The sequence below is a fragment of the Haliotis cracherodii genome, unplaced genomic scaffold, assembly GCF_022045235.1.
Source record: "Haliotis cracherodii isolate W230 unplaced genomic scaffold, xgHalCrac1.p SCAF_13, whole genome shotgun sequence".
Lineage (NCBI taxonomy): Eukaryota > Metazoa > Mollusca > Gastropoda > Lepetellida > Haliotidae > Haliotis > Haliotis cracherodii.
In genome coordinates this window covers 37,922,602-37,937,805 of record NW_027266268.1, presented here as the reverse complement: position 1 = coordinate 37,937,805, position 15,204 = coordinate 37,922,602, and the positions used below count along the sequence as shown (strand labels likewise).

Here is a 15,204-nt window from a genome sequence, read left to right as displayed (position 1 = left end):
AATGTCCACAGTCATGAAGATAAATTATTTCAATACATCCTATCAAATAATGAAGCAGTCAATATCAACTGCATTTGTTTCCACATTTATAATTTCAAACAATAAATACCCCTCCATAATCAACCGTTGACAATTTTATGTATAAAAAAGAATATCATCACATATATAATATTGATTATTTTGTTTGTGTCTACAGGAATGTAAATTATGTATGTCTGTATATATGTTTATATTGATCATAATGTTTTGTCTCTTAAAATTGCATCTGTCCCGTAATGGAACGATTCTGCAATAAATATTATTATCTTATATTATCTTATCTATTAGAAATAGGGGGCTCTTATAAGAATATTATTTTGGTGAAAAAAAACAGAGTGGAAAGATCGTAAATTTTGTGGTTTATGCTGACAGCCTGAAATGTTTGTATACGACAGATATATTTTTCAAGAATTTTATTTCCCATTATTAAGGATGCATATAACACACACATTATACACAAATAGATAAGTCTTATGTACATAGATCAATCGGAAAGGGTGCTAATTGGGATTGTTCACAAGCCAATATATTAGCAAATATCGCCGTGGGCGCTTATTAGAGCGGGGCGCTTATTACGTCGAATACGGTACTGCAGGCCTACTGAGACTTTTAATAGCATCCATAAAGATTGATGGAGTACTGTGAGGCATATGCAGGCAATAAATATACCTACTCTGTATGTGTCATAACCAGGTTATCAATAATAACAATATGGCTATCATTAACATAGATATCAGGTGTCAAGTTGTCTGATATTAATCAAACCCCTAAGTAGTCCACTGTTATTCCACGTTATTCCATGCGGTGGCATGTTATGATAAATATGACAAAATGTCAGCTGTATTTATCTGACTGACCTTTAACCTACACCCCCCAGAGGATGTAAACCCATCCAAAACCATGGCCAGTGTTGGGAGAAAGTTCAGCAAGACAGGGAGAGAGTCAAAAACTTTCATGATATTTAGTATCATTAGGACAACTCATGTTCATATTTGTGTTTAAACATTTCAGTCAGTGTGATTGAAGCTGGGTTCTGTATCAAACTTCTTCTTAGACTGAAAACATGTTCAGTTAGTTTTTCTATGGTGCATTACATCTAATTGATAAGCTGTAAAACTTATGGGACGGCCCCTGGTGAATTCATTTTGTTTTCTGTCTGCAAAATAAACAGTGTTTGTTTTTTGGAAGAACATATGTTTTATATGCAGCTAAGTGTTACATTTGACTGTTTTTATGTAAGGGGAGATGTATTTGACATTTTGCCAGTCGTGTACGGTGATTATTTCCTGAAGCAGGTTGGTCGTATAGGAGCTACCTCAGATGAAGAAGCTATCTTTTGACAAGAACTTTGATGTGTATGGTGCAATATGGATTAAATTTCAAGCAAAATGTTATGCATTAATTTATACTGAAGCCAAGCTAATTTTACTGCTTGTTCAATGGATCCACCTGTCACTTTTTTGCCATTTAAAATATCTGTAACAGGAAATATGTCGGGTATCTGTTTTAGCATTGACAGTTATGTTGACATTTTGACTACTGGTAAGTTGTTGCAGCACTGCTGAAACAGGCTTAAACTGCATGTATCTATGAGGCTTGATAAAAGAACATCAAAATTGTTTTTAAACTAAATTTTGCAATGTGTATTTTGTATTTAATGAACAGTTCTGAAAAGCAGTATTTTTGTTCACCACAAAACAAATGTGCATAAGAAAGGTTAAATTGCAAAAATGATGACACTTCGCTTACACACTTACTTAAATGCCCCCATGATAACATATTTAGAAAATGTTTTGAAGAACAAAGACAAATCTGACATTTTGAAAATGATCTTTATATTTTTATATATTTTTATAGGTTTTTTTCTTTTTATGTTTTTTAAATATATTTTTTTATGTTTTCTTAAATATTTTTTATGTTGTTTTTTTTAGTGTATATATCTTTTCACAAACAGGTTTAATTTTCAGTGTTGAAATCAAACATTATGTCTTCTGTGAACTTGATATAATATTGTAGTTATAGTCCTTACATTGATGTTATTTATGAAATCCATAGCAGACGTCCAATACTATCCCTGTATACCTGTGTAGACCATCCATGTGATATTCGGGGGGTGGGGGAGGGGGGATTTGGTGGGGGGGGGGGGGGGGGGGGGGGGGGGGGGGGGGATGTGTGTATGTCTTGCATCAATAATGACCTAAAGACTATTTTGTCTCCAAGAGAAAGCCCTGTCCCTCTGCAAGTGATCCCTTAGAACAGCAAGTGGGTTGTCTCCCCTGGACTGTAAAGTATCCGGAGAATGAGTCATTAGCTTGAATTAACACTGTTGTCTCCCCTTGAATACAGTTCATCTACCTTTACATCAACAGTAGTAGTAGTAGTAGTAGTAGTAGTAGTAGTAGTAGTAGTAGTAGTAGTGGAAGTGTTGTCAGGCAAATTGACTGAACTGAAGCAGTTTGTTCGAGTTTAACAATGTTACCTTTGACCACTTTCTAAATGGCATTGTGTATTCATTTGTTCGAGTTGTCTCCCTTGTAACAGCAACCTCTGCTGCACTGGTTTGTAATCTGCATGATGCATAATTTCAATGGTATTTCAAGAAGACATCATTGAATGAGGAAAGCAATAAATTAGAAAAATCTGAAATAAATTTGAATTAAAACCTCATAACAGTCTGTTATATCAGCGGTGTTCCAATAGCTTAATGAGTCATAATGCACACTCTAATGTCCCCCCAACATTACAATAACTAGGAGAGCAGGGAAATGAGAACCAATCATGTCGTGATGCTTTAAGTATGTGATATGTATAATTCTGTCTTTTTGCCTCGCTTAACCACTTACGGTAGTACTTGTAGAGGCCCTGAAGCCATTAGAATGAAGGGTTTCGGAACTCATCACAAATGCTCCAAAGTAAATCTGGCAAATATTGCAGCATGTCATGAGATAACAGTAGCCTGACTTATGTTCTCTGTGAAATAACATAAAGATACCGTATTCAAAGTAATAAGCGCCCAGGGCGCTCTCAAAATTAGAAATAGGGGGCGCTTATTAGAATATTATTTTGAGTTGAAAGATCGTAAATTTTGTGGTTTATGCTAACAGCCTGAAATGTTTACATACGACAGATATAGTTTTCAAGAATTTCATTGCCCATAATTAAGGGTGATATAACACACGAGTGCGTATTATACACGAATAAATAAGTCTTGTGTACATTGATCAATCGGACCTGGTGCTGATTGGGATTGTTCGCTTGCCAATATATTAGCAAATATCGCCGTGGGCGCTTATTACGTCGAATATGGTAATTGTTTTAATTATTTCCCATCAGTCACATGTCCTTCAGGTCAGGTCAGTAGATGGTGTGTTAGTTGAAATACACCCAGGTTTCCCGTAGGGCTGGGACGAGTCGTAATTTACTACCCGGGAACCCACCCCCCTATTACCCGACCCTACCCGGTTACCCACTGTAGATCTTAGGAGATGTCTGAAAATGTCCGATTGGGAACATTTTTAGCATAGCCCTGGAAACATGTATTTAGATACACGTTTTAAACAATCTGGTCATTCATACATTGAAGTTGAATTAAGTTATATCTTTATTCAACCATATGAAAAATCAGAAGGAATGGATGCATAGTCAGAAAGAAATTAGTGACTTATAGTGTAACCATAGAGTTAATGTTTGTCATTGAGCAATATATCACGTGACTAACCACGGATCCAAGTAGTCCTGTGGGTACCCGGGTACTACTCAGTTACCCGTCCCAGCCCTAGTTTCCTGCCTCACAAGACTATCCTTGATTGGCTCTCAGTTGGTTTACAAACAAATATCTCGTATTTAGGTTGGTTGTTGAAATAAAAATGACATATTTATAACTGTTTTTTACAGTTATTTCTATAAAGAATTGTTGGTCAGATAAAATGAATAACATCGGAAAGTATTTTTCAATACCAAACAGAAAAGATTGGTCAGAAAATTTTAATCTGATCCACCAGAGCTCCAGATAAGCTGCGTATCTGCGTGAAATACGGATAAGAAATGCAGAAATATGCAGTCAAATAACATCCAAGCGTATCAAATATGCAACGAACATTACAGATACGCTACAAAAATAAAACTTGTGCGTATCATCAAAATATTGTGAAGTAACCCTGCGTATTCGATTAGCAAATCAGCAACTTATTTTGAAATTATACGGGCATTCCGTCAACCTTGCCAAACTCCATGCTGACACTTACATCATGTTCATTTGCCATCACACTTTCTTGTGGAAGTATTGCGGTATTTTTGAGTCCTATAAAGCTCTCGAACCCACACGACACCAGTGTGCAGGGACCAGATGAATAGTATTTTTAAATATTTAACTTAAATACTCACGTGTGTAAAATCTAGTGGGTAACAGAAATTTGAATACCCAGATAGAATTACTGATACCCAATGATTTTAAAATGCATGGGTAAAATACCCACAACACCAAAAGCTTATCTGGACCTCTGTCCACCTTTATTAAACCGAGAAAAAAAACCATAATGTGTCTGACAGGTAACTTATTGATAATGGATGAGTGAGTGAGTGAAAATGGTTTTATGCCGCTTTTAGCAATATTCCAGAAATATCACAGCGGGGGACACCAGAAATGGGCTTCACACATTGTACCCATGTCAGGAATCGAACCTGGGTCGTCGGCGTGACGAGTGAACGCTTTAACCACTCGGCTACCCGACCGCCCTGATAATGGAGGAACACAATGGGGTACAAATGTAGGTTCAAGGATCAAATCTTCTTGATGGTATTTGAACACAATAGAGTTTGACAGTATTGTTAAAATATTGTTATGAGTAACAATTTCAGGAAAGGCTGCGCCATCAATGAACACAGGAAGTTTTTGTCGAGTCAGTATTACACAGGAAACATAGAGTTCAGTGGGCATGCTATTTACTCAGGTTGTGTACGTGCTATTTGCATAATCAGTTAATGACTCTTGAATTTATATTTGCAACAGAGCTTGTTTGTAGTTAGATAGTCGGGGGGTTGTATGACAAGTCTCGGATCTGCGACCAGCGTCACATGGCCCCCCCTATTCAGTATCCTCATCGTGATAATGAGAATATGCTTAAATGCCTTTCTTTAATCATCTGTTGTTTGTAACGACCAAATGCTAAAAGTCATGGGAAAATTTGACAGAATGGTGACAGCGAAGTGTCAGGCAGTTGTTGGATGGCCAGCGTGACACATCCGCATGTCGGTCATGAAGTCGTTGCTTTTAAACATCAGTCAAACTGTGTAGGCCTTTCATGAACTGACACTCAACATTGTGTGGAACTCGGATCTGAAGCCAGTTTATTAATGGAGTCATTTTCAAGGCATGTTTGGTGTCATTGGTGGATTGGATGTGATTTTGTGTTTTTAGTTTTGATATACTTGTCTACTATGGTTCTGGCATTCAAACACAAATTTCACCAGATACAATTTTTTCGGTGACCTTTCATAACTATATTTGAATTTAAAATTTGGATGATTTTAATTTATTGTTTTTGATGTCATAGCTCTTCCTACTTTAATATTAGGTGCATAAATGTATACAGATGTTATATTACCATTTGAGAGAGAAATTAACGCTTTGGTAATTAGTTCTGCCATCTTTGAATATCAAGTGATATTGTTAAGGATGAATGCGTTAAATTAGTAACATATGTTTTTTGTATATAATCCCCGCGCACATGTTCAGAGCAAGAGATTGGCTTTGATGACATCAGGATTAGTAGGATTAAAAACGCAAAAGGACAATTCCATGGGAATATTTCTGATAACGATTCTTCGTGTAAACTCACTACTTCTCATTGGGTGTCAAAGAATTTTATTTATGTTTCTTTGTTTGTTGTCTAATGCCAAACTCAGAAATATTCCAGTATTGTTTATTGAGATTGTGATGACGAATGACTTTATCAAATATCTGTCAGTACCAAATGGTTCATATCATTCATTGCTAAATAATGCTGAAAATGCGTCCATTTTTATGTTTATTCTGATAATTTCTTTTTTATGGCAAGTTGACATTTGTTTGCAGACAAGGACATGTCAGTGCAGTCTCGATGTTTACCTGGCGCAGTTTGTTTAGAAATGTGTTTGTCAGCATTGTGGTGGGGGTGACATTGAAATGTACATGTGGGGATGTCGTTTTCAGCATAATTTGGCTCACAGACAGATCTTGAGCCAAGGCGTAAAACTAGGTATATTACCTGAAGTGTGTGATATAACTTACTTATGTCACCTTGAGAATGTGGGTACTCGGATGTACTACAATGTTATCACATGGGTAGTACAAGCTGGATGAAATAGACAACCTGTGTCAAATGTTTTAAGAACTTGCCAGAAGCATTGGATGCGATCACAGTGTGTTGGCGTAGTGTGTGTGATATTGACGTGAAATTAACATTGACTATATAGGAAATAAGCACCTTGGAGTTTGTGATATACTGATATTGACATCTCCACTGTGACACACTGTTGAAATTGACAAGCGTGTGATACTGACCTATATTGACCAACTATGGCAATGTGCAGGGTGGAAGATTCCTATCAGAATCTACTAAGGTATGTGTTTAAATGTGATGTTTTATGTTTTGCTTTGTCGTGGATTAGTGCTGGTATATTCCATTTTGTCATTGAAGCAAATCTCAGGCAAAAATGTTCATAATTATTCCTGCATTTAACTTGCTTGTCTTTCGCATAGTCTTTCAAAATATAGAATTTAGATAGAAACAAGCAACTACATTTAAATTGAAACAGAGCCCCAGTGGGATGGGAGAGTTAGAACCTGTGGAAAATTTTAACTTGCTTCATTTAGGGCTTTAGCATTACAGAAAGGGCTGAGCAAAAATACTATGGTTGAGGGATTGTTGGGGGACATGCTTACGGACTTGCATGATGAAATACATTAAGACCATTTGGTTAGTCTTGCAATGACATGAATCGCATCAAATGTGCACCCAAAGGTAGACACTGATAAACAAGTCACCCAAGAGAGGAAAATAATATTCTGTTGATTCAAAATTATTTTGGCCGTGATGAAAGGATGATAAAAGTGTTGAACATTTTTTCCAATCTAGTCAAAGTGAGGAGTGACCTCATCTGATGAAGAAAAATAGAAGGATACGGTACAGCAGGATGCCATGTAACAGTCAGAATGTGTTAGTGAAATAACAATTTTTCATAGTATTTCATTGTGAAGTTTAGAATATAAGATATGCTGAAGTTATAAGGAGCTGTGAGTTGGATGCTGGAGAGTTTTAGTTCGTTTGCTTGTTTGTCTGGCTGTTTGTTTGTTTCTTTGTTTGTTTCTTTCTTTCTTTGTTGTTTAATGCTGCACCCAGCAATATTCCAACTATATGAAAATTAGTGATGACATCAATCCTTATGTTTGAGTCTCTGATGACCAGCAATTAACCATTCAGTGGCCTGATCACTGAGTCCATCAAGTCTCTTCTTACGACCAGCATACCTTGCTGGGACATCGCTTACCCAGAATCCCCCAGGTTCAATAGCTGTGGTCACAGGGATCCTCGGTGACTTTACTACAGTGCCATCAGCCATGTGCAATGTGTCTGGTACTTGTGGTGCTGAAATTTGCCTGTCTATGGTGGACTGGTGACTAATGTCTGGCTTTGACAGACCTCTGTCATAGAGCTGTCAGTGGTAGTTGGATACAAGAAATGGTAAGGGTTTAGATATACAAACTCTGATGAATGGGGTAGTGATATATCCACTATTAAATACCAAACTGATGAATAGGATAGTGGTATATCCACTATTAAATACCAAACTGATGAATAGGATAGTGGTATACTCACTATTAAATACCAAACTGATGAATAGGAAAGTAAAATACTCACTATTAATTACCAAACTGATGAATGGGAAAATGATATATCCACTATTAAATACCCGACTTATGAATGGGATAGTGATATATCCACTATTAAATAATCAACTGACGAATGGAATAGTGATAGAAATGTCTCTCGCTTGAAAATATCTGTGGTCCCATTTGGCTGAAGGCATCATGTTAAAAAAGACAGCACTAAATATTGAGAGACATGGTCAGTTATTAGTACTGGGTGGATGTCCATTTAGGAAACATAAAAATCTTAAACAAAATCCTCCAATCACAGCTGCAAGCTGATTCAATCTGGACTGAAGGCTACAAAAACTGCTTGTTGAACGACTGATGTTGATTTGATGTGGTATAACCCCTTAGGTGCTGTAATCCAAACCCGGGTTCACTCTGGTCATGTCAGCACCATTCCTATGACATTCACCAAAGTGGTAAACGTCCGAGACCTGCATCACTTCGAGTTTTCGTACTGCGTCCTGCTAACATAAAGTTATAGAACTAAATTCTATTCAAAGCAATATTAATGGGAAGTCATAATGCAAAGTCTTAAGACTGACATTAAACTAATGTTATATACCAAAAACATATCAGGGCTGATGTCACACATGTGAGATCCTTACATTGTCAACATCACAAGTGTCTGAAAAGTCGATATCACAAGTGTCTGAAAAGTCGATATCACAAGTGTCTGAAAAGTCAACATCGAAAGTGGCTGAAAAGTTGACATCACAAGTGGCTGAAAAGTCGATATCACAAGTGGCTGAAAAGATAAGTCGATATCACAAGTGGCTGAAAAGTCGATATCACAAGTGGCTGAAAAGTCGATATCACAAGTGGCTGAAAAGTCGACATCACAAGTGGCTGAAAAGTCGACATCACAAGTGGCTGAAAAGTCGACATCACAAGTGGCTGAAAAGTCGATATCACAAGTGGCTGAAAAGTCGATATCACAAGTGGCTGAAAAGTCAATATCACAAGTGGCTGAAAAGTCGACATCACAAGTGGCTGAAAAGTCGATATCACAAGTGGCTGAAAAGTCGATATCACAAGTGGCTGAAAAGTCAATATCACAAGTGGCTGAAAAGTCGACATCACAAGTGGCTGAAAAGTCGACATCACAAGTGTCTTCTCTACAACATAAATACTGGACTGACACTGCAGCTTCATGCTAAAAGTTTGTGTGTTTGTGTGTTTCAGGCTGGTGTTAGAGAGGGAGTCCCGCCACCAGTCTCGGATGGCCCAGAAGCACATCGCGGTGTCCACGTGGCTCGAGGCCCTCGGGATGCTGGAGTACCTGTCTACCTTCCACCAGTATGGAGGGGTTGAGGTGAGTTCCGACACTACCTTGGTCAGTGAGCGAGTGCTAGGGTGAGTTCCGACACTACCTTGGTCAGTGAGCGAGTGCTAGGGTGAGTTCCGACACTACCTTGGTCAGTGAGCGTGTGCTAGGGTGAGTTCCGACACTACCTTGGTCAGTGAGCGAGTGCTAGGGTGAGTTCCGACACTACCTTGGTCAGTGGGCGAGTACGTGGGTGAGTTCCGACACTACCTTGGTCAGTGAGTGAGTGCTTGGGTGAGTTCCGACACTACCTTGGTCAGTGGGCGAGTACGTGGGTGAGTTCCGACACTACCTTGGTCAGTGAGTGAGTGCTTGGGTGAGTTCCGACACTACCTTGGTCAGTGGGCGAGTACGTGGGTGAGTTCCGACACTTCTTGGTCTGTGAGCGAGTGCTAGGGTGAGTTCGTAATTCATTTAGTACCTTGTTAGCTCAAAACAACTTCAAATTGACTAGATGAATTCATCTGAAATTTTGTGTGGATATAAGTTGGTTCATGTTTGTTCAAGGCCTCAAAATTGCAGGTTCAATATGGCCACCAGGTAGTCATCTTTGATTTCAGAAATAAAACTTCAAAAATCTTAAATGGTCACTATGTGTAGCTCCAACCTGGTTCATGCTGTATTGACTGGAAATCAAATACAGCAGCTGGAGCCAACAACATCATTGCCTCAGAAACTACTGGACCATTGAAGCTGAACGTCCACATGATTGCCCCATCAATGATTTTCAGTATTGCAGCCATGGTTAGCGAGATTTTGCGAGTTTGATGCTCACACCATTGACCACTGGTTTGCCTGCTCCAAGCTTGAATCCTGCTGCAGGTGACCACCTCAGTGGTGTAGTGGTAGAGCGTCCGCCCGGAGAGCGGAAGCTTTGGGGTTCAATCCCTGGTCGCGTCATACCAATTGACAGTAAAAGATGGTACTTGTTGTAACCCTGTCTGGCGCTCAGCATTAAGGGACTTAAACAAGATCTGGTTGGCCTGGAGTCAGTATACTTTGTCTGAGTGGGGTATTCATGTTAAACTGCGGCATGGTATCTCAGTGTGCTAGCACTATAAATGAGCAACAGTCCGGACTTGTACAAGCAGCATCACACACACACACACCATGCACGTCCCTATATTAGTACAATAACCTTGGATGCAACGTTAATCCCCATTTCACCTCACCTCACACACAGCAGGCATAAACACCACTCACTCACTCACTCACTCACTCACTCACTCACTCACTCACTCACTCACTCACTCACTCACTCAAAGCGTGAATCCCCTGCCAGCAGCAGTAATAGAACACACTCACCTTGTATTAGTCTTCACTAATAATCTCTCATCATCAGACCTGTGAAGATGCGGGGTATAATAGGTCTTAAGCAACCCATGCTTGCCATAAGAGGCGACTAACGGGATCGGGTGGTCAGGCTCGCTGACTTGGTTGATACATGTCTTTGATCCCAATTGCGTGGATCGATGCTAATGATTTCTCCCATAACAGGGCTTGATCTTCAATCGCCAGCAGTGGTTTATTCGCAGTGGTTTATTTTTTTTCACCTAATCTGATTGGCTGCCTGAGAGTGGAGAGATGTGTCATCGTGTTTTGATTGGCTGGCTAAGAATAATTGACGGCACTATTTTCGGATCGGGGATACCCGAGGTCGTCTAGTACAGGAAATCCCCAGCAGGCAAAACATTACCGTAGTGACAATGTTTCCATTGCCGAAAGTTGATGACAGAAGGAAAGTTTGTGGGGGAAGAAGGGGTATGATATATGGAGATATACCACAGAATTTCGGCTTCCCAATGTACCAGATTCAGTTGCAGAATGAGAAGACGGTAACCGAAGCGAGATACCGCATCGACATTACGGGACCAGGGGAGCAACTCCGGTACATTCTTTACTGGGCGTTTTCAAGGCTAATAACAAAGCTCATGAAACAGTTCATTAATTCATGTAAAAATACCGATGAAATAGTGAAACAAACCATATTGTTTGGTATTTTTAAAAAACAACAACTGTCAACCACATAAGAAATGTCACGTTCCAAAAAAGTTTTGATCTAGAGCCGATCGATCAAAAACATATTTCATAGATCTATTAAATTATCGAGACTTAAATTTCATATTTTAAGAAAATAAACACTCAGATAATTTGGATCTAGAGCAATACTCAATTTTAATGCAGGAAACGATCAATCTTTGCTGGACGGACCGTACATCTCACGACCAAGATGTTTTGCAACCACAGCAGTTGTTTCCCCTTTCAACAGGTGGAGTTTACCAAGATCAATATAATTAATGTATTTTGGCCTATAATTATTTGGTATTTTTTAAACATTAAGACTTCAATTATTTAAACATACTATCTCAGGACAATTAAGAAACTCATTATGAAAACAACAACATTACCCCGTTAAGACTTGAATATATTAAGTCATACCTAAATCTAAATAAACTCCAGAAAGTAATATATGTATTTATATTTTTTCTTAACTATTTTGATTTATTATAGGGAGCAGACAAAATGATGAAGTTCAAGATGGTGGGCACCAATCAACCTTTTTTAGGTATTTTTTTCAAAAGCAATATTCTTTTTTTTTTCAACAATGATGTACATTTATGCATCTTAAAATATATTGTGTTTTTTAGATAGGATGAAATTATCTCAAAATTAATTTCTTATTATAAGTTTTAGGTAGAAACTCAATATCACAGTCAATTATTTTCAGAATTTACAGACAATACAGAGTATTAAGACATGTAGAATTAGGTTTGTCTCAAGTATATTCTTTAAACCAAAGATTTATTATATACCATGATTACTGAAAAAAACCCACTTCTTTAGAAATGCATTAGGAATGTCTAATTTTAATTTAAATACTTTTTGCCCCCCAAAAATCACATATGAACAGGTCACTCAAATACATATTTATTATTATGTCTTGTTTTCATGAAGATAAAAAGAATGTTTAAGAACATGTTAATTTTAAACTACCTTATCAGTAAGTCTTAAATCTAATCTGATAAAATAACAAAAGAATAAAGTTTGGAGGTAACTGTTGCAGTAAAATTACAATGTAAAATTACAAGGGTATTAAAATGCAAATATTTGTAGAACTACTGAAATGATAATTTATTGTTTACATACTATCCTATGTATTTATGTTTCACACACAAAAAATTATTGTGCTTGTCAAATTCACATTGTTTCTTGTCATTCACAAATATGGGGAAATTAGATAACTCATTTAGTAACATTTGGTGTCATGATGTTAAATATTATGTTCAAAAGAAAAACTGTCAACTGAAAAGGGTTTTTTTATATCATAAAAACACATGGGCTCACAATGTTCAGGAACAAAAAAAATTGTAAAAAAGATGACATGAAATATTCATCATTTTACACATTAAATTATTTACTGTAAAACTAGTTTTAAAGAGGTAAATTCGTCCCAAAATTTTACAAGCCATTGAAGGATTTGAGAAGATGTAATCAGCTGATCAGTTGCCTGAGTTGGTAAATAAAATCTTGCCTGATCAATCCTGCTGACAGTTCCTTTGGGCACTTGTTTTTCGTTAACAATAGTTCACAATATATAAGACAATATTTAATTTCCTCTTAATTGGGTTTATAACATTTGTTTCTAGCGACCAAATAAACGAATAACGTATTTACATACACTAAAAAGGTGGGCCTATTTAGTGTTGCGCATTGAAAATGATAGTCACGGCGAGACGAATGCAAATAAAGTTATGGGCCGAGAAATCCAAAACCATTAACAAATATCAAATCACATTACTAATTCTCAAAACGTTACCCCCATCAGCTTTTAATAGTTAACAAAAAACATAACACGAATGCTAACAAGTGGCTTGCCTGTCACGGAAACTTCGTGTGAGTTGTCTTCGCTAGAACCTTTTTACCTGTTAATGTTACAGTTGTCTTACTGAGCATATTCGAAAACGAGGCTGGGGGGAATCCCGAGTGGTTACTAAACACGGGAAATCTTCAACTACGAGCTCGACTTTTTATGGCATATTGTTATGGGAGAAAAAGGATTAACCACTGTGTTCGGTTGTTACCGAAAAATCTACACACTCGTGATTAATCTGTCACAATTAGAACTCGGCAAAGCCTCGTTCTAATCGTGACAGATTAATCACTCGTGTGTAGATTTTTCGGTAACAACCGAACACAGTGGTTAATCCTCTATATCAATCACTGGATTGTCTGGTCCAGAACTGATTATTTACAGACCGCCATCATATAGCGGGAATATTGCTGAGTGCGGCGTTAAACAACAAACAAACAGTAACCCCATACTGTAAACACTCATCGCCATTAAGCTCAGACATCTGAGCTTCTTCTCACAACCTACTCAGCTCCTTCAGAACACCCTGCTAAACACATCACTCGGCAAAAACACACAGCTTAGTCACAAAGTGTATCTCTTGTAAAACTATTACCTTGGCAACTGTTCCCACTCTCCATGTTGGCCATTGTGTCGGAGGGGAACAGACCGTGGAGACTGGCTGCCAGTTGTGGTTGTCTGATATACTTGATGGTGTGTGACCAGCCCTGGCCAGATTATTAGGGTAGATACTTGATAGGTCTGTGGACAATACAAGGTAGCTGTGTAATTGTGTGGGTAAAGCTACATGATACTAAGTGAGTGAGTGAGTATGGTTTTACGCCGCTTTCAGCAATATTCCTGCAATATCAAGGCAGGGGACACCAGAAATGGGCTTCACACATTGTACCCATGTGGGGAATCGAGCCCGGGTCTTCGTCTTGACGAGCGAATGCTTTAACCACTAGGCTACCCCACTGCCATCAGACAATACTCAGTACCGAGCTGTAGGATTAATACTGAAGGTGAACAAATCATATTTTTTTTATTTTGGATTTTGAGATGTCATGACTTGTTTCTTATCGTCTGGGATTGAGTTGTCATAAGTCAAAGGTTTTCCTGTAGTTTGGGATTGATGTTTTGTGAGACTATTGCTGACTAAAGCTTAAAACATCATTTGCTCTAGGTGAGCTTCAGAGCCCTGTGTCTAATGTCTTAATGTACCTGTTACAGTTGGCTCAGTGTTGATGGTGAACAGATGGATCATGACAGTTTCATGATAACGTCCGTTCTATATGGCCTGTTGTACATAACCCGTATAAATCACATTTACAACTGTCATTCGTTCTGCCCCCTTCCTTCCATCCTTGTCAACTCCCCTCTTCATCACCTACACTCTCTCCATCCCATAATAATCTCCCCATTGTGCCCAGGGGCGGTCGGGTAGCCTAGTGGTTAAAGCGTTCGCTCGTCACGCCGAAGACCCGCGTTCGATTCCCGACATGGGTACAATGTGTGAAGCCCATTTCTGGTGTCCCCCGCCGTGATATTGCTGGAATATTGCTAAAAGCGGCGTAAAACCAAACTCACTCACTCACTCACTCTCTCGCATTGTGCCCAACCCGCATCTGTTATTGTGTTCAAGCCCTGGCAGTATAGTTTACTTTTCTGCGGTGTTTTATTTACAATGAGCATTATAAGTGTTTTAGGTGCATGCTGGGTATTCCTTGTGCACATCACTCACAAGAACTGTCTCCGATGTTCCTTGATTGTATGTTAATGACGTGGCCAAAACATGTCACTCAGGAACAACTTAAACAACTAAAGCAGTTTGCTCCAATTCAGAACATATGTAATTGTTTTTTTTGTTTTTTAAAATATTTTTTTATGACATATGTAATTATTACTATTATATGGAAAATGACCACATGGCGTGCAGCAGCCACAGATTGGTTATTATTCAATTTCAGGACCAGATTAGCTGCTGGGATTAGCTGCAGGGGGACTTATCAGCGTTAATGAAAGTTGTATGAGAAATATGCAAAAACTTGTTGCATGAATCTTGAGAACTCCGTA

General features: G+C 38.3%; 1 protein-coding gene across 4 annotated transcripts in view; it reads left to right on the top strand.

Annotated features, from left to right (window-relative positions):
• LOC139459902 (breast cancer anti-estrogen resistance protein 3 homolog) overlaps positions 1-15,204 on the top strand; it is a 148,088-nt gene that overhangs the window by 88,552 nt on the left and 44,332 nt on the right. For all 4 annotated transcript variants that reach the window (XM_071241622.1, XM_071241623.1, XM_071241626.1 and 1 more), the window contains exon 2: positions 9,137-9,266. In XM_071241622.1, the coding sequence (XP_071097723.1) occupies positions 9,137-9,266 (130 nt within the window). The remainder of the gene's footprint in view (positions 1-9,136; positions 9,267-15,204) is intronic.